General features: G+C 42.7%; 1 protein-coding gene across 4 annotated transcripts in view; it reads right to left on the bottom strand.

The window, feature by feature from the left end:
• MYO18B (myosin XVIIIB) overlaps positions 1-19,729 on the bottom strand; it is a 263,498-nt gene that overhangs the window by 143,471 nt on the left and 100,298 nt on the right. For 3 of the 4 annotated variants that reach the window (XM_058281562.1, XM_058281564.1, XM_058281563.1), the window contains exons 22-25: positions 15,637-15,702; positions 10,833-10,961; positions 9,024-9,167; positions 7,622-7,711 (exon numbers count right to left, since the gene is read on the bottom strand). In XM_058281562.1, coding sequence (XP_058137545.1) covers positions 7,622-7,711; positions 9,024-9,167; positions 10,833-10,961; positions 15,637-15,702 — 429 coding nt within the window. The remainder of the gene's footprint in view (positions 1-7,621; positions 7,712-9,023; positions 9,168-10,832; positions 10,962-15,636; positions 15,703-19,729) is intronic. The other variant, XM_058281565.1, reaches the window with a different exon arrangement.

Here is a 19,729-nt window from a genome sequence, read left to right as displayed (position 1 = left end):
CCAGGCTCCCAGGGCTTTCCCCAGAGACGTGTGCTGCATGCTGGGCACCACTCCGTCCAGTTCTCTTCCACTGAGGAATCTCAGAAATACTACCTGCCCCTGCGTGAAAGTAACACATGGTGACCAGAATGGTAACCACTACCACAGACAGTGCTTACCATGTGCCCACCAGGGGTTGACCCACTGATCCTCACAAGGCTGACAGAGAGGCACTGATACGTCTCCATATTGCAAATGAAACTGAGGCTTTGTGGAAGGCTGAATCATGTACCCCACTGAAATGCGTGCTCCTAATCGTAACCCATGTTCCTGTGGGCATGTAACTAGGACCTTTTGAAGATGTTAGGTTTAGGTAAGGTGTGGCCCAAATGAATGAGGTTTGGCCTTAATCCAGATCACTGGAGTCCTTTGTAAGAAATTCAGACAGAAGGCCACAGGAGGCAGAAGCCGGAATTCAGTGAAAACCAGAAGAGCAAACATGGAGAGAGGGCTCTCCACGTGACGGGAGACAAAACAAGGAACCTAAGGACTGCGAAAAGCCAGCACCAGAACATCACAGGCTTTGGGCAGAAACCATGATTTTGCTGACGCCTTCATTTTGGACTTCCAGCCTTCGAAACTGTGGGTCAATAAATTCCTGTTAAGCCAACCCATGGCATGGTATTTGTCAAAGCAGCCAGGAAATGCAGGCAGGCAGCAAGGTGCAGGCATTCCATCCAGGGCTCCCAGCCGGCCAGGGTCAGAGCTGGGTATGAATGGAGGCAGCCTGGCCCAAGCCCTTGCTTCCAACCATGCCATCACCTTGGCTCTTGGATGCAGCAAATGTATGAGTGAAAGGGAATAAAATGACCACCTGGCAGCCTCTGGTATGTCGGTGGAAATGGGGCCACTTTTGTAAGGAGTCAGCTGAGAGGTCAAGAGATAGCTACTGTCATGTCACCAGCTGTGGCCCCTCCCGGGAAAGGGGCAGTTACGGGTTTTCAGGCGCTTTACGTGGAGCCTGTGTGGGCCTCTGATACCAACAAATGCTTTGCCCAGAAGAGAACCTATCAGATCACGTCACCCATGCACTCCCTCTTCACAATGTTCTTTGGTCCTGAATATAATATGATTCTCACTGCCCCTTGGGATCTGGCCCAGCTCTGTGGCCTGGCCCCGCCCCCCACCTCCACGCAGACCTGACACTCCAGCCATCAGAATCGTGCCTGCCAGCCACGCGACACCACTCTGTCTTTGCTTTTGCTGTGCCCTCTGCCTGGAGTGCCTTCCCCCTCGTCACCTTTAAGACCTTTCCTCTGAGAAGCCAGCCTTGACCCTATCTGCAGTCTGGGTAGATAGATACTCCTTCTCTAGCAGAGCTTGTTTCATGGAAATTAACTGGAATCAGCCATACCTGAGCTCAAACCCCAGCTCTGCTACTTGCCAGCTGCATGATGTTGGACAGATCATTTCACCTCTTTGGGCTTCTCTTTCCTTGTCACTAAAGAAGATGTACTGACACCTTCCTCCAAGTTTGATTTGCAGGTAAAGGACTTAGCATCTGGCACAGACTCATCACTCATGGAATGTTACTTTTATTAAGTTCAGCATTACTCCATTTACTCATTCAACTTCACTGAATGCTTTGTGCTAGACAATGAGGGGTATAAAAATAGCCTAAGTATGTCATTATCTTTGAGGAACTCACAGTTTGCTTGGGAGGGTGGGGGTAAATTTTAAAGGCATAAATTACAAATGGTGATGATGTCTGAAGGCTTACCAGATAGCAGGCAGTGTGACAATCACGTGCCCCCATGGAGCCCTTACCACAAACCTATGAAGAGGAAGTAACTACTATCGTTGCCATTTTTCTGATGATGAAACAAAAGCTCAGTGACTTGAAGAATTTGCCCATGAGCCCACAGCAAAAGGGTGCAAAGGGAACAGCAGCCTGGAACTGGAGCCAGCTTGACCTTCTACTCTTCTGTGCCCAGATATTCAAGGTCAGTTCATTGCACTAACCCATTACCTCACAAAGCCCTCAGTTCCCCATTTGGAAGAGCCCAGGACTAGGCGGCAGGTACATGGGTGGTTTCTGGGGCTTGGTCACCAACTGGCCGCACAACCCCCAGCAAGCCACACCCCTTCCGTCTTAGCAGTAAACTGTCAGCCACGCTTAGAACCGAACTCCGAACTCCGTCAGTGCTTTGCAAGTGGATTTTCTGTTCTAAATCTCCAATTTCATTGTATCCTGGTGGAGTAACTCAGCAATTCCATTCCAAACTGTTAAAGTAGTCAGGCTACAGAGGCCAGAAACCTGGACAGCATGGGCTTCAGTCTTTTGCCACAGATAAGGCCTTGGGGGGAAACACAGAACATAATTCAGAGAGGCAAGAAAACACCACCCTGTCATATACCCCCATGGACTCCTGACATCTTATAGGTACTTCCTACAGGAAGCTAGGCCTGCTTTGCTCGTGGAAATAAAAAATCCCACTTTGCAACACGGCAGATTTTGCACGCTTGAGGAATATTTATAGCCAGTTCCTCCCAGCTCATCTCCTCTCCTGCTCCTTTGCAAATGAAGCACTTAAATCATTTTGCAATAATGTTGTCTTTTTAATAAGCTCAGTCAAATGGCGTTTCCACTGATGAGACACAACATGTTTCAGCAGCATTTCTAACAATTGTTTCCCCCCATTGAGACAGGGAGTAGGGCTCAGAGGCCGTGAACAGCTGCACAGTCCTGAAGGGGTGTCTGCTCCCCAACTCTTAACAGAGTCGCTTGAAAGAAAATAGAATCATCACATTGAAGGAGAGACCTCCTAGGAATTCTCTAGCTCATTGTATCTCAAACTGGAGTCCCTGATCAACTTTAGCATCATCTGTGAACCTGTTAGAAACAGAATTTCTGGGGCCACCCAAAACTGCCTCAGTCTCTAAGGATAGAGACCAGCAGTCTGTATTCTCACGAGTCCTCCAGGGGATTATGAAAAGCTTGCAGGGGATTATGAAAACCAGCACGGTCGGTGAGCATTTCTCAACTGAGGCCCTGGCACCTATTAAAGAAGCAGTAGAGGATCACCTCCATCTCCCTCCTGGGCCAAACCCTCAGGAGATGGAAAGGGGAGGCTTCAGGATTAACCCCTCCCTAGGTGATGCTAGTGCTCTTCGACATATAAACGTCAGTCCATACCATGGAGCTTTTGGGAGAAGAGGGAGTCACAGTCCTTTCCTCACATAAAATCTTAGTTGGGCCCTAACATGCCATGACTCACCAAATTTGAGCTGCCAATCGTTGTAAGTTGATGCACCATTACAGAATGTAAGAAAAGAAAGTGCTGCCAATTTTAAGTATAATATATGTCCCAATTTCAGAGATGTAAAAAGGTAGGAAAAAATGTGCATCTGAAAATCGATAAAATGTAGAAAGAAAGAAACAAACAAAAAATGTGGAGTTAACTGCAACTGAAACAGATTTGAGAATTCTGGAGCCCTTTGTCCTCTTCTTCACCCATTTGGAAGTACAGAAGAAATTCAGGGCTTCAGAAAACACAACTTAAAATTATTGCAGTCGGAAAAGGCAAGTCCACAGCAGAGAAAATATCTGCAATACACACATCTAACTATAAGAACTTATATTGACAATATATAAAGAATTGCTACTAATCAATAACGGGGAAAAAAGTAAGCAACACTAGAAAATGGGCAAAATACATAAAAGGCACTTGGCCAAAAAGGATAACCAAATGGCAAAAATACATGATAAAAGGAGTAAATTAAAATCACAAGGTGAAAATATCACACAACCACAGCTAATGAAAAAGACACACAATACCAAGTGTTGATGAGGTGTGGAGCCACTGGAACTCTCACATGTTGCTGTAGGAGTCTATGTTGACACAAACACCATGACAAACTGGTAGCATTTACTTAAAACTGAACATAGAAATAATTGCATACCCAGCAATTCCACTGCTAGGTATATTCCTATCAGAAAGTATACCATGTATACCAAAAGGTACATGTAAGAATGTTTATAACAGCTCTTTTCATAATAGAATCTCCTATAATGAGTAGAAGGAGATGAAGAGGCATTAACCAGGTGAGGAGGGCTGGAGGAACAGGTTCTAGGCAGTGGGAACAGCACTTGCAAAAAAGCTTGTGAAGTAAGAGCCTGTCTGAGATCAAGGGTAAATTCTCATTTTCTAACTCCTTCCCTGGCTTTGTGTACTCTTCAGTTCTTGTTTCCTCTGTTCTATTTTCTAAGCTTTTAATTTTAACCCTATTTTGGTAAGGCCCCATGTATCTTTTTTCCTTTTTTTGTAACTGTGTTGCTGCCAACAAAGACAAAAGGAGTCTGGGTGGAATATTAATAGATGCCAACTCCTGACTTGCTGGGCTTAGGTCTCAAAAGCCTGAGTTCCCTCCCTTTCTTCCCCAAGTGTCCTGCCTGCTGCTGCTCCAGATGCTAAAGGACACTGCTCCCAACCCTTTTCTCCAAGTCTCCCCCAGCAACCAGCACACTGCAAACCCCTGTGTCCGATTTGACAGCTTGTGATTAATCACTGAATCAACTCTTAGCTCAGCGAGAAGGGACTACAGGTACAGGGCAGTCACTGATATTCCCATCCACTCCACAGCACTCCACATTTTTTATTCCACTGCTCTACTTGTTGCTACCTGCAGCAAGAGAGGTCAGGCTATTTGCCCTCTACAATCTCTACCAAGAACAGGAGGGGTATGTGTGTCATTTTCTCTAGTCCTTATGGCCTTTGCCACAAGAGGGGCAGAAACTCAGGGGCCAGCCTCTCAGTCCAGCTTCTCCTGCCCTCTTTGGGAGGATATGACTGTCTCTGCAAGGAGCCCCTGCTTCCTCCTTTTCCATGGCACACTCCACAGTCAATACTGTAACGACACTGTGGCAGTGGGCATGGCGGGGGGGGGGGGGGGAATAAGGGGTGAAAAAGAAACAGCACCCTCCCAAACTTCACTCCACATCCCCATGTGAGCAGCCAGGCTAAAGTGGGCTGTCAATGTGAGAAGAAAGGTGTGTTTGGTTGGCTTTATCATGAATCCAATTACAGGTACCACTGTCCACCAAGCAAACCAGCCATATTATCAGTAATAACAACATTGGGGGCCTCTAGATTTTCTCTGGACCAACCAATATTATCCCACATTGCCTCAGGACGCTCGCACTTGCCGCTCCTACTCTACAGCCACTCTTCCCCCAGATGTAAGCATAGACGACAACATCTTTTCATTCAGATCTTGAATCAAACATGCCCCTTCCACGGAAGCCTCCACCTGACTTCCATCGCTGTTTGTCATCTCCCTCTGCTTCTTATCTGTATCACTTCACAATCTGAAACCAGCTTCTTTATTTCTTTTCTTGTGTTCCATCTCTTTGTAGTGGCCTGGGGGCCTCATAAGGACAGTAGCTTTGACTCATCTCCTGCCATATCCAAAGTGTCCAGTTTAATTCCTAACACATGGAATGTGCTCGTCCATACTTGTCAAATAGGTGAATAAATGGGAGCCATTTAGGCTCAACAGAACCCTGTGCAGTACCGAAAACTATATAGAAAAAGATGAAGTTGTGTGAAGTACCTGCCTTGAGAGCAAAATTTGAGGAGGTGCGAAAAAACTCAGAAATCAAGATAAATAATACCTTAATGCTTTAATGCAATATTTTAAAATAGATATTAATGCAAAAACATTCATGATGGAAAAAATATCAAGGTTTTAAATAAAAACAGGATCTAACTGTAGAGTGTCTCACTTGCCTTGCCCTATTCCCAGCCCTTGGATCTGTGTTTATTTAAAATTTGGGGTTTTTTTTGGCATGGATTTTAATTTTTTTAAAATACTGAATTAAAGTATTTTAATTCATTCTGACTACCGAGCTTTCCGGTGCCCCCTTACATTTTGCACCCCAGGCAGCTGTCTCACTCGCCTCACCCTAGCCTCAGCCCTAGGAAAGCAAGATAGAACAGCTGGCTCTCCTCACATATCCCCGCCTTAGTCTGCCCACAGCTCAGTGACCTGTGCACCACATTGCAGTACACGGCTTTGCTTAGGAGTCTGCCTGCAATCTGCAGTGGCCTTCTGGGGAGCAGGGACAGTCTGGCCCATACCCTCATGCTGAGCCCATGACTTCAAGACCCAGCTAAAGAAAGACGATGTCACCAATGCAGTCACACCCACTGACCCCTAGCATAAATTTCTCCAATTGCCTATACCTTAAAGGTAACTACTACTCTGAATTGGGTGTTTATCACTCCAATAAATATCTTTACACCATAACTATATATGCATATGACACTATTCAATATATAATATTCTTCTGCAAATTTTAAAATGTACTATCTATGGTATCGTATTTTAGGTAATCTTTTATAACTTAATCATTTTCCTTCAGCATTCTGTTTGTGAGGTCCATCCATGTTGATAAATGTGTCTCTAGCTCATGGGTCAGCAAACCTTTTCTGGAAAAAGCCAGAGAGTAAATATTTTAGGCTTCCGCAACTACTCACTTGTGCCATTGTAGCATGCAAGCAGTCATAGGCTGTACATAAAAGAAGGGGTGTGCCTGCATTTCAATCAAACTTTATTTACAAAAGCAGGTGGCAAACAGCCCTAATTTGCCCTCCTCTTCATTCCTTTTCACTCTGGGTAACTCGATTTTTAAATTCATCCATTCTCCCATTGCTAGACTCCTGGTTGGGTGTTCACATTTCTTTGACATAACAAACACTGCTGCTATGAATTTCTTGTCATATATATATATATGTGGAAGAGTTTCTCTAGCATACGGACATAGAAGTGGAGTTGCTGGGCCAAGGGTATGGGCAACTTCAACTTTTGTAGATAATTCCAAATTGTGGAAGAGTGAGAATATCAATTTCTCACTTCTAGCAGCAGTGTATAAGAGTTTCCACTGCTATGTATCCTTGCCAACACTGGGCTACTGGCAGACTTTTTGGTTTTGCCAACATGAAGTATGAAATGGTCCCTATTGTGGTGTTAATTTGAATTTCCTGATTGCTAGTTAGGTTGAGCATCTTTTCATGAGTTTATTAGTAATTTGAATTCCTGAACATTTTAAGCTCTTGAATCAAGAGTTCCTCCATTGGGAACTTGTTAATCATATTTTTTGCTCATTTTTTTTTCCTTTGGAGTGTCTGGCTTTTTCCAGTTGATTGGAAGAAGTTCTTTACATATTCTCGATACTCTGCCAGTTATGTGTGTTGCAAATTTCTTCTCCAAGTATGAGGAATGCCTTAATTTTATGCTTTGATAAACAGAAGCATATTACTTTAATATAGTCATATTTATCATTTTCCCTTGTGATTTGTCCCTTTATAACTTATTTAGGAAATTCTTCCTTTTATAGCCAGATGACATGGATTTGGATCTCAACTCTATATACTTGCTGGTGGTGTAGCCTTGGGAAGATACCTAATATCCAGGGCCTCAGTTTCCTCTTTCATAAAATAACAGCATGTATCTCACAGGGTTATATGGAAGATGCTTGTAAAGCACTTAGCATAACACCAGTGCCAGGCACATCGTCATTCTCCTTCCTCCTAACAAACTCCACCCCACGCAGGGACCTGGGGAGGGAGGATGGACTTACCTTGCTCTCCAGCAGGTCTGCATTCTGCCGGAGTTCATTCCGTGTCTTCTCCGATTTTTCTAGCTTCTGTCTCAGTATTGTAAGCTCCTCCTGCAAAAACAATCACCTTAACAGAAGCCATTCTGGGCCAGAGAAGTAAAGTTCCTCTTGTTTTCAAAGCAGCTGGGAAATGGAGTGGGATATCCAACATTAGCAAATGTGATGGTGCCCTAATGCTAAGTTCCTATGAGGAAATTTGTTCTTTCATTGTTTCCAAATATCAAGGTCTCTGCTCCTGTAAGTCTGCTTCACACCAGCACAGTCTAGAAGATGAATGGACCATTGCTTAAGCTGCAGCTGGGGATGCCTGAATGTTGATGATGTACTCAGCGCCTTGTCTTCCCTATACTCAATGCCATGCCTAAATTCCACCATTAGAAAGCAATCTAAATGCCCATCCTCAACAGGCCAACTGAATGAACCATGGAATGTGTGTGCAAAGGAGTATTATGCAGCCATAAAGAATTACAGAGATTTCTATAAATGGGGTTTCAGAATATATTTTAGGTGAAAGATGCAAATTGCAGAAGAGGATATACAGTATCCTACCCTTTGTGTAAGAAAGGAATTAACCAAGTGTGTGTGGGTATGTGTGTGTATGCATGTGTATGTGTTTGCTAATTTTTGCAAAAAGTAACAGAGGAAAGATAAACCAGAAACTAATCGAATGGTTACTTACATCTAAAGTGTGGGTGGTAAGAGCATGAAAAGGAAAGGAAAGGGGTTGTTCCCTGAGTACATCTCTTTACATATACTTATTATTTTAGACTTTTGACATATACATCATTCACATATTCAAAAGTAAACTGAATCAGAGAATGAACATAATGCAAACTCTAAAATTAGAAACAAATGAAAACAAATGGGACAGACTGTGTATAAAGTGGACAGCACAGCCACAAAGAAAAGAAAAATACTGCAGTATTCCAACCAGACACCCTTGAGTAGGATATTTTCTAAGAACAAACAGAACTGCAAGAAATTTTGATCTCCATTTCATAGGTTTCTTGGTGGTAGAAGTAATGGTGTAGTGATCCTAGAATTAATTTGTGTGTGCTGTAGGGCAGAGGCAAGGAGTAAATATGAGGATGTTGTTGAACAGTGTTCTCATGTGGGAGAAGGAAGATCCAGATGTGGAATGAAGGGAGACATGTATCTCCTAGATCTGGGTTCTGGCTGGAGGATGTGCCTAGACTGATGGAAGCAGGGGTAGGTGGAAGAGAGTAGTGACTGCTGTTGGGCTGAGCGTTCTCACATTAAGTATTGTCGGGGTAAAGGTTGTGGGGAGTGGGTCTCGGATGCAAACATCAAGATGGGGAGGAGAAAACAGACATCAGGCACCCTGTCTGCTGCGTGGACGGACCTCCTTGGCTCGGAGCTGCTCATCCCCAATGGTGGCACTCAGCAGGGACCGGAGAGAACCCAAGAGCTGCCACCACGGCCAGTCCTTGACTGCCAGAAACACAGCCACGTTCTTCTGGATGCACTGGGCTGCCAAGTGGCGAATCTGCAGGAGGAGGAACACGGGGACTTGAGGAGGCTCTTCTAACCTGGGTGAAGGTTGAGCACTCCTTCCAAAGAGGAGAGGCAAAGGAGATGGAGAAAATGGGTTTTACAGTAGTGGAAGGAATAACTTTTTCAAAAAGTGTCCTTTCATGGAGTCCTTTTATATGTCAGGTACTCACTGTCAGGCATTATGCCAGAATTTAATCTTCATGAAATAATAATAATTGGAAGAGTAGAAAATACTACACAATAGGGTCACATCTTATGGTGGGGACTAGATTCAAAAGCCAATGTGTAAGACTAGAAGGGATGCTTAAAAATACCTTAAATAGCCCAAAAGAACTACCATCTATGATAATGTTGTTAATTTCTATTTAGGGGATAAGTATTTTTTTAAAAACTTATTTAAATACTACATCAGTGCTTCTCAAATTTGGTATTAGCATCCCATGGAGGACATGTGAAATCACAGATCACTGGGACCCAGCCCCAGATGTTTTGATTAAGTAGATCTAGCATGGGGACAAAGATTTTGAGTTTCTACCATATTCCCAGGTTGATGCTGCTGCTGCTGGTTGGGGCACCACACTTTGAGAATTGCTGCCCTAATTCACTGTTTGGGCCAGGCACTGCTCTAACTCTGTCCTCAAGCCAACCCTGTGAAAGTAAGTGCCCTTACATTTTACAGATGCAGAAACTGAGATACATGCCCAGTATCATGCAGCTTCTGGGTGGTAAAGCTGGGATTTGAACCACTGCAGTCTGGCTGCAGAGCTGAGGCTCTTAACCTCTACTTATTCCCCCAGTGGGATCACTCACAGTATTTTACTTATTAATGTTCTCATCTTTTTCTGGTTTTGCCAAGTGCAAATATCTATCTGAATTCATATAAAGTGGAGACACATATAATGAGACTCCCTTCTAGTAGCAGTAGTACGAGAAGTAATTACTGCTACTATTATTACTAACAATACTAATGCAGTAGCAGCTGGTATTTACTGAGCAGTTACTATGTGCCAAATCCCTGTACTAATTTACATTACCTCATCAATCTTTACCAGCTACTAAGTGGGAGTGGTGGGATTTGAACATAGATCATGTTTGTCTCCAGAGCCTGTGGTGTGTTCCACAGTGTAGATTACAGAGATGAAATTCAGTCTCTGGAGATCTCTGGAGATTGTGGCCAGCTGTGGTGCAGGACCATGGATCCTCAACTTTGTCTTTGGTGCCAAGGACCTCAGTAGCTGGTACCTAGCCTGTGCACTGTCTGCTGATCTGGGAAAGCCAAGTCTAGTCCTCCAGAGACAAGGCAGATTGAAATCCTAAACTGACCCGGGAGGGCTTGGACAACCTCACAGGATTTAGATCAAGGCAAAGCCCTTGGCATTTGATGTCAATGTCTTAGAAACCATCATAAGACTTTGCAAATCCCCTCTTAAAGTCTCACCAGTCTGACTGAACCCTTGGACTAGTGTCATTGGCACCCTCCTGTGGCCACCCCAGACTTATCAGATCAGAACCTGCATTTTCATAATATCCCATGAGGGATACATATACGAGGGCAGGTAGGAGAAGCACAGGCTACAGCTCCCTGAGCCAGAAAGGACTGAACTTTCTAGGACTCTCATGCCTCTGCTGGTTTTACAAGGCCCACCGGCCTCCCTACCTTCAGCTTTTTGAATTCCTGGCGAGACAGGAAGCCCTTGCAGGTCGCCTGGAAGAGAATGATGCTCTGAGACACTAGCTTCTCTCGCTGCTTCTCAAGCCTGGAGACGACGCCCGCCTTGAGGAAAACCTGGAAGGAGAGAAGGCGGCAGGTGACTCCTCCCCTGAAGCAGACTGTCTGGAGTGGGGGGAGGCAGCAGCTCAGACCTTACTTCCCTTGCATCCACCCTCAGTATCTGCTAGCAGCTGCCCTTTAGTGAGGGTCTAAATTATCAGAGCATTGTCTCCTGATAACTCCTCTCTCCCTTCTTCTAGCCCCTTGATCTTTCCAGGGTGGTCCCCAGACCCATAGCATCAGCATCGCCTGGGAGCTTATTAGAAAAGCAGCATCTTGGGCTCCACTCAAGACCTGCTGAATCAGAATCTATGTTTTTACAAGATCCTCAGGGGATTCATGTGCATGCTGCAGTTTGAGAGTAACTTCTAGAACCAATGTGCCTAAACTTCCCTGTGTATCAGAACTACCTGGGGAGTGTGGTTAAATGCAGATTCCCAGGACATACCCGAGGAATGTTGGCATCAGTGGATTTGGAGTGAGGGCTAGGAAGGTGTATTTTGAATAAGTACCCCTGGCAATCTGATGTAGGGAGCAAAGCACATTGAGAAGCAGTGCCCTTGTCCTGCTTTGTTAGGAGGTACAGGGAATATGGAGAAATGAAAGCAGCCCTTCTGGACCAAGAGAAAATGGGGTCCTGCTAATACCCCCAGGGAAGGAGCTCAGGTCTCTCACCAGCTGGTGATACACAATTTTTGAGCCATGGCTTATCAGTTATGGATGCTGGCCTCAAATAGACTGCAGGGAACAGAAAGGAAGGATCCAAGACGCCAGACTGATTGTCAGCAAAAGAGGAAGGCAGAGAGATCTGGAGGTTTGGGTTAGTTTTTTCTGAGAGAACTCAAAGCTTTTGGGCCAGGCCTGCTTCAGCCAAGAAGGTGGGGTAGCTAGTTTGGTGTGGCCATTTTCTCACTCCCCAGAGGGAAAGGAAAGAAGTCCTAAAGGTGGGATTTGAGGCAGAAATACAGGAGAGGCTGTCACTTTTCAGATGTTCTTATGTTGTTTATCTCTAAGAACAGCTCCATGTGTTTCTTTGCCAGATGTGGCTGATAAACTCTAAGGTGCTTGCCTTCTCTCAAGGCCCTATCTTAATCAGTGAAATTATCAATTAATAGTGCATAGTGATTAGCTAACATTTATTGAGCCCTGAGTGTGTTCTGGGTCTGAACTAACAACTTGATAGGCAGGTACAGGTCTTTACATGAGTAATCTTATGGTTATTTTTAGGTCCCATTTTATGGAGGGAGAAACTAAGGCTACAAAAAGTCATTTGCCCAAGATCCTCTGCTAGCAAGTGGGTCAGGATTTATTTCTATCTGACTCCAGACAAGACTACAATTATCCCAGAACATCTGGAATTTGCACAACATCTACATTTTTCTAACCTCTTTCTGCTATACCCCATTTTAATACTCAAAACCACCCTTATGAGTAATCTGTTGGCTCAGGGAGGTTATGTGATTTACTCAGTTCCCACAGTTGGTGATCCACCAAGCTAGGACTTAAACCTAGAACCTTGGTTTTATCTCCTGCACCCATTCTCAATGTCAACATGAAGCTTCATTTCCACATTCATTATGATACAAACCTGAAGCTTGAGGTTCAATTGCAATTTGATTCCAGGTGGAACAAAAGGTCTCGATCGATTCTCTATTACCCTAAACCTATTTTCAGTAATGGAGACAGCTTGGCCAAGTCTGTAGTGAGTCCCTTCTTGATAAGAAAATGGATATAAGTACACCCAATCAGTGCTAACCCTGTTTTGCAACCCACCACTGCTTTACAGAATGTTTCCTCTCAGCCAGAGCCACCGGGACAATTAGCCTCATTGAAATAAAGACATGATTGACTCATTACCTATCAGATTGCCTCAATAATGACTGTATTAATTTCACAAGCTAGTGAGTCCCAAAAGCTGCTATAAAAAAAATCAATGATCAAAGTGATGACAGCACCAGTTCGTATATTACAAAAGGTGGCGGGTCCTGCCAAAACCACTATTGATTAAATATGAAGCTTTCATTAAAAAGATAATTGGAAGCGACCATATACAGAATGGGAATAAGTCATCGCCTCTGTAGAATCTTATCTTGAATTTTTTCCTCCTCTTAGAAGCATATTGCTAACCAGAAGGCCGAATGCATGTGGAATCACACCCTTTTCATAAATGTCACGGCCCTCGGTACAGGCCTCGATAAGGCACTGAGGCCTGAAAAATCACAAAGAAAATCTAAATTATTTGCTTTTCATGAGTCCAGCTGCTTATCAGACCCAAGCAGAGTGTAAGATCCCAACATCCCCACATTTAAAGAAACCATAGGGACCACTGCTATCCAAGCAGTTTTCCTTCCAAAAGTGCTAGAAGGCAAAATGTTTAAAAATCTGATATGGCAATTGCTTCCGTATTAGGCATTGCTGAGGAATTATTTCTTCTCCTATTTGTAATTTTACAGATTAGAGAAGTTTAATTCTTTAACTTCAAAATGTTATCCTATTTGATGGGTATCTTGTCTCACTGATAAATGTATTCACACATTCAACAAGTAATGACAGCCGACCCCTGTTAAATGGCAATTTACTGATTCCCACAGACAACTTGGGAGATAGGGAATAGTAGCTCCATTTTACAGATGAGAAAACTGAAGCTAAGTCATTCACTCAGGGTTCATAGGGTAAAGAAATGGCAGAGCCTGGGTGTAGAGCAGGTTTACTTTTACTCTGCCCTTCATAAGCTTCCCACTGACCAAGTGTCAAATCCAGTAATACATGAGACATTGCCCCTGCCCCAAAGACTGCAGGCTATTCTCTGACCTAGCTTCCAAAAGGATAAATGACCGTGATTTGCTCCGGATACTTTCTTAGTGAATACCAAGTATTATTCAATAATAATGTTTTGTTATTGGAATGGGTAGGCTTAAAGACTTCTTGTTCCTGTGTGTGTAGTGACTTCTTCATCTTCCTCTGTTTTCTTCTTTGGTCTGCAATAGTTGCTGGAATTGAAGCCACCAATTGTCCAATTGTCCAGACTAGTGGTTCCCAAACTTGAGTGTGCAGTGGAATCATCTGGAGGGCATGTTACAACACAGACTGCTGGACTCCACCACCACAATTTCTGATTCAGTAAGTTTAGGGTGAGGCCCGGAGAATTTGTGTTTCTAGCAAGCTCTCAAGTGATGCGGATGCTGCTAGTCCAGGGATTACATTTGGAGACGTATGGAACAGAAGGATGAAGTTCCTGGAGCTAAAGAACAATTTCCTCTGTGTTTTAGGAAAATGCTGTCTGTTTCTAACTAATAAACAATGGGACTCCCAACATACCGAAAAGAGCCTGGGATCTGGACAGATTCAGGTTTGCACTAAAGCTCTACTCCGAGCTACCCATCCTGAAAAGGGGCTTACTTCACAGAGCACAGATTCCTCATTGGTGAAACAGGGATACAGGGAACTCTGAGGCAAAATCTGAGGAATGATACATGAAATTCCTTAGCATAATACTTGGCTCATAGTGAGAGCCCAGTAACCTAGAGGTTTACTCTCTCTAACAGAAAGATCTGCAAAGGCCCAGATGCTGCCAACTTCCAGCAGAAGAAATCAGTTTGAGGCTGCAGTAGACTAACAGCCTCAACCATAGACCTTAGCAGGTCCAAGGGGCCTGTGCAGAGGATACTAGGTCCTTAGGTTGAGCTGAAGGGGTGGACGTGGTGCAAATGACTGTGAGCTCTCCTTGCCAGGGGCTGCTTTCAGAGGCATGATGGAGCAGTCTACTCAGGGTTCCAGGAAGTGCAAATAGCCAATATCAATACTACCATGGGCTTCTGGGGAACATGAACCCTTTCCCAATACATCGCACAGCACCAGGAGGCAGAAGGCATCAGCAAAGTCTTACTGGATGACTTTAATCAATCAGTAGGTAACTAGGCAGGGAGATGGGTGGAGCTAATATTGCCTACGGTCTATTTCTTTTCCAGTTTGTATTTCTAAACTCTGTCCCTTCTCTCTTATCCACTACTGGTCCTTAAGTTTAAAATCTCCGTGCCTAATTTCCCAAACTATAATATAATCAATGGAACCTTCATTCTAGGAGATGGTAATAGTTGTCTAGAAAAGCAAAAGGGCAGGGGTTCCATAGTCAAATGGCTTGGGAAACCATAAATACATTTCCCTCTTAAGAACTCACAGGATATGTGAGCATATTACGGCTCTGTGAAATTCTTCTCTAATCTTTGGAAGAGTTTTGAGTGTAGCACCAATTTGGGAAAAGGTATTTCTTTCAACTCTAATAATAATGTACTCTCTTCTCAAGCACCTCCTTTCTGTTCAGATACTAGCTATGTTATAATTGGTGGCAAAGTAAAATAGAAGGATCTGAGTGAAGATTTGAGTATTTTTTCTCAGGTTTTATGACAACTCTTACTGAGGTTCATAAGATCATATTGAGGACCCCAATCTTAACTATTCTAGACCTCTGAGGACGCTGATATTTTCCAATGCTATTTCTTCCCACGTTATAACATTTTATCTTTATAGAGCCTTGTAAGGTAGGCAGGGCAGGAAATTATTAGCCCCCTGTTCGGACTGATGAAAAAGAGACACAGAGAGACAAAGGACAGTTGAACTAGGACAAGAATCCAGTTTCATCTCGGTCTCTTACATAACAGACATTATGTCACAAGAAAGAAGCTCTACTCACTTGGCTGTGCCCCATGGCCACTGCCTTCTTCTCTAGATCCAGGCTCTGTAGAAGCTCCTCCACAGCCTGGGGAGAAGAAGAAAGTTAGAGGATTGAAAAGTTGGAGAAGCCGCAAATGGGAGGTCAGACTGTCTGGACAGCTGATGAATCCAGGAAAAGAGGTCCTGCCCCATGTATGTGAACTTTGGCCAGCAAAGTCCTGATGAGAACATCTTTCCCCCCACCTCCAGGAAAGAGGAGAAGATGAGCATGTAATGAACACCTACTATGTGCCATACCCTGTGCTGGGTCGTTCATCTACACCCCCTCATTTCTCCTCATAGCTACCTGAGGTGGGTCATTGTATTACTATGCCCATTTTACAGAGGGGAAGTTAGATGGTACAAAACTAAATGAAGAGATTTCTCCATTGTTTTAAGGTTACACACAGGGAGAGCTGCATTGTAATCAAAGTCTGTCAGACCACATTGCAACATCTGTATCTTTAACATGTCCAGGATGACTCAGAGGACCTGGAGGCACTAGAAAATTTACCCACTCTGTCACTAAGTCCTTCTGCTAAGCACTCTATGCCAGCAACTGCCTCATTCTCACAAATATTTGAAAAATAAATTACAAGGACATTAACTCTGCCCTAACTTAGATTATGACTATTTTGAGAGACAGCTTCTGTTTAATTAAACCCTTACTTCCTCCACTGCACCTGATACTATTCTATGCATACAGTAGGAGCTCAATATGATGACTGAATGAAGAGACCCAAAGAAGAGTCAGAGGAGGTCAGCAGGTGAAAAGACAGCCCCATGCAGAGAAGAAAATTCACTCGAAGAGTTTCCTAGACGCAGCACAGGCCAAATCATCAGCCACTTAATGGAATTTTCCTCTTGTCAAATGGTCATGCAGGCTCTGAAACAACCCTGCCAGAGATCTGTACCCTCAGATAAATACAGGTCATGCCTGGTTCCTCTGCGACTGCCAATTCCCTTCCCACTCTACCCCCAAACAACCCCTCATGGAGCTTCCATTCAATGAAAACCAGAAAATCTAATTGGAGCAAACTTTCAGAAAATTAACTCCAACACTCAAGAAGCAAAAGACATTATATGACTGGAGTGATTTAGTAGATGAGTTTCAGTTCCATGGGTCATCAGCATCAGAGAAGACTTACTAAGATATATTTTTTTAAAATGCTTCTTATAAGTCTAGTACCAGACTGCAATCATAGAGGAAGTTTCCTCCTCTGACCTCCTTGAAGAACATTCCATAACACCCCTTTAAAAAATCAGTGGTTTCATTTATTACATTTTAGCCAAAAATGTTCCAAGGGAGCTATCTGACAGCAAGGTGCATAAAACTAATATATCTAAAACATAATATCTTTTCTTTCTGCCTAAGAGAAAAAAATTTTGGCTGAAAATAAGATGAATGGATTTTAAAAAGGACTTAAAGTCAGTGAAATTTTTTAAAGTCTACCTTGGAGGTAAAATCCAAGGTAGATGTTTGGAGAAAAAAATCAGGATATGGATTTAGTTCCATCTGGGTTCAGGTCCTGGTTTGTTTGTTTTTCACTCAACTATAAGACATTGTCGACCACGGGTTCCTCATCAGAAAAATGGAGAAAATAATAGCACCTGTTGCAGAGGATTCTGAGGCTGTGGTTGTGAAAGGCTTTACATAGCACCTGGCATATAATAATTCTCAATAAATATTAGCAACTATGAGTACCTACTGCAGCCCCATAGCCAGTTCTATTTTGGTCAAAATCTGGCAGATGTATTAGAGAATGCAGACTAAGGTATGCATTTCTTGACTATATCCCAAACACTGCCAAAGCACATGCCCAGCCCCCACATTGCAGAGGATTCTCCATGTCCTTATTTGTTTCGAACCTTTTAGAATACTGTGCGGCCAAGAATGTTAGACCTAACAAAGAGATTCTGTTCTGTTGACTTCATTTTACAGATATGAAAGGTGGATCAAAATGGGGTAAGTGGATGACCTCAGGCTTCGAGTGATGATTCTGACCTTCATTTCTCTGACCTGCAAAAGAGTGGTAATAGCCGCTGCCTAGACCAAAGAGGTGTAGGGAGGATCAATTGAGAACATATGAAAAGGACTTTGTAAATGACTTTGTACTTGATTACTATTACTGATATTACTATCTGATTGAACCACATCAAAGTGCCACTTGTTTAGGCCACATATCAATGATTTCATTTGGTTCACCATTACATTAGTCATTGTCCAACAGCGACTTGGTGGAAGAATAGGGCAAGAACCCACGCTAGTGTAAGGAATTCCTTACTTAATCTTATCCTTATGGAATCAACTATTCCCTATATCTGAACTGTCTAGATAATTGAAGCCTATCCCTCTCAACATGGAATGCCAATTTTGTGAATAAAATATCATTTTACTCCAAGGAAACACAGTGGGTTTGTTTTGTTTTTGTCCGTTTTTGAGTTCGAGAACTGCTATTAAGTGCTTTCTTTATACATTATAACTCACTTTATTTTCAAATCTCTGGGACAGGTACAAGTTTATCTGCACTTTACAGAGAAAAAAACTGAGGATCAGTGCAATGAAATGACTTGTCAAAGGTCATATAACTAGGAAGTGACAAAGGTAGACCCCAATCTGGAGAATGAGCTTGCTGTGTCCCTTCAATGTTGGGATCTGTTCCCAAGCAGGGTGACCCTGAGCAAGTCATACCTCCTCCGTAGTCCTGAATGCCCTCACCTACAACATGGAATAATCACATCCATCTTGCAAGAATATATGTGGTGCCTAATGAGATCACACCAGCAGCATGGAAGAGTGACACTACTGGAATGATAGGGTAAAGTGTGGCAAATCCTCCCCCCACTGCCCCCCAAAAATAAAAAAATGGACAAAATTGTCAAGAACAACAAATTCAATATTCTGGGAATTGAACAAATGCATACAATTTGAGAAGCATTTTCCCAACAAAACAAAACAAAAAAGCAACTACTAAGCTTCAGGGAAGACCAATGGGAGTCATGAGGCAATCTTGGCTGGGGTTCTCCCATTCCTCCCACAGCTCTGTCACTGCAGTAGTCCCACCTAGGTGTGGCAAGCCGTGAAAGCCAGCAGCCAGCTTCACTGCCAGAGGGGACTATTTGTATGGAGTGAAGCCTTAAAAAAAAACAATTCCCAGAGGCATTATCAGAAACACTATCAATCTTGGAGGCAAACAAATGGGGAAAGCAAATGGCACAGCTAGCCTAAAGTTGTGGTCCCAATTGGAGCATCAATTGACATAGACTAGCTAGAAATTGAACAGCAAGTTATAGAGAATGGGACAGCCCTTTGGACCTTGATAATCTTGCACCTATTCCTGGAATTTATTTTAAAATAAATGTGAAAATTTTATCATTAATAAAACTTATGATGTAATATAATTTTATAATGCCTTAATTCTGATCTTTTGAAAACTATTTCTTTATAGAAATATACACGAGTTTTTATTCTTAAGGCATTTGAAAACAAACCTCAATACATAAAATCTCTTATTTATTGGAAAGGAAGTTACCTTGTCTTTGAGAAAGAAGAACATTCATCCAAACTAAATAGAATTAATAGGTGTCCACATTTAGAAGATTTTCATTACCATTGTTCACATCTAAGGTAGCTCTATATAAAGAATCAAAAAATCTCTTTTTAACACCTCAAATTCTTTCAGAACTAAGATTCTTGTGAAAGTAGTCTGAGTAGGATAAATATGATATAAAGTAAATCAGTCAGGAAGACTCACTTTTGTTATAAAAAGTTTATTCTTCTTCACAACTCAGATATAGATTTCATTTTCAAAAGATATGGATTTTAAATCAGTGACTTATTTGGCTTTCTTAGTGTTGTGTGAGTTTATCAGTAATTGCATGATTTGGGGGTAATTTCATTTACCAAATTAATAGAAGCACTTATTTATATAATTTATCTGTGAAATTATTGAGAGTTTGCCCAACTCCAGTTCAAAAGAAGACCAACTGTCTATCTGGAAATGTTTAAGAGGAAAACCATCTAAAACAAAAATCTTTTAAATTGTTTATTTTAAAAGAGTATATATTCCAAC

This window comes from Dasypus novemcinctus, chromosome 19, assembly GCF_030445035.2.
Source record: "Dasypus novemcinctus isolate mDasNov1 chromosome 19, mDasNov1.1.hap2, whole genome shotgun sequence".
Taxonomy (NCBI): Eukaryota; Metazoa; Chordata; class Mammalia; order Cingulata; family Dasypodidae; genus Dasypus; species Dasypus novemcinctus.
This window is presented reverse-complemented; position numbering and strand designations above follow the sequence as displayed.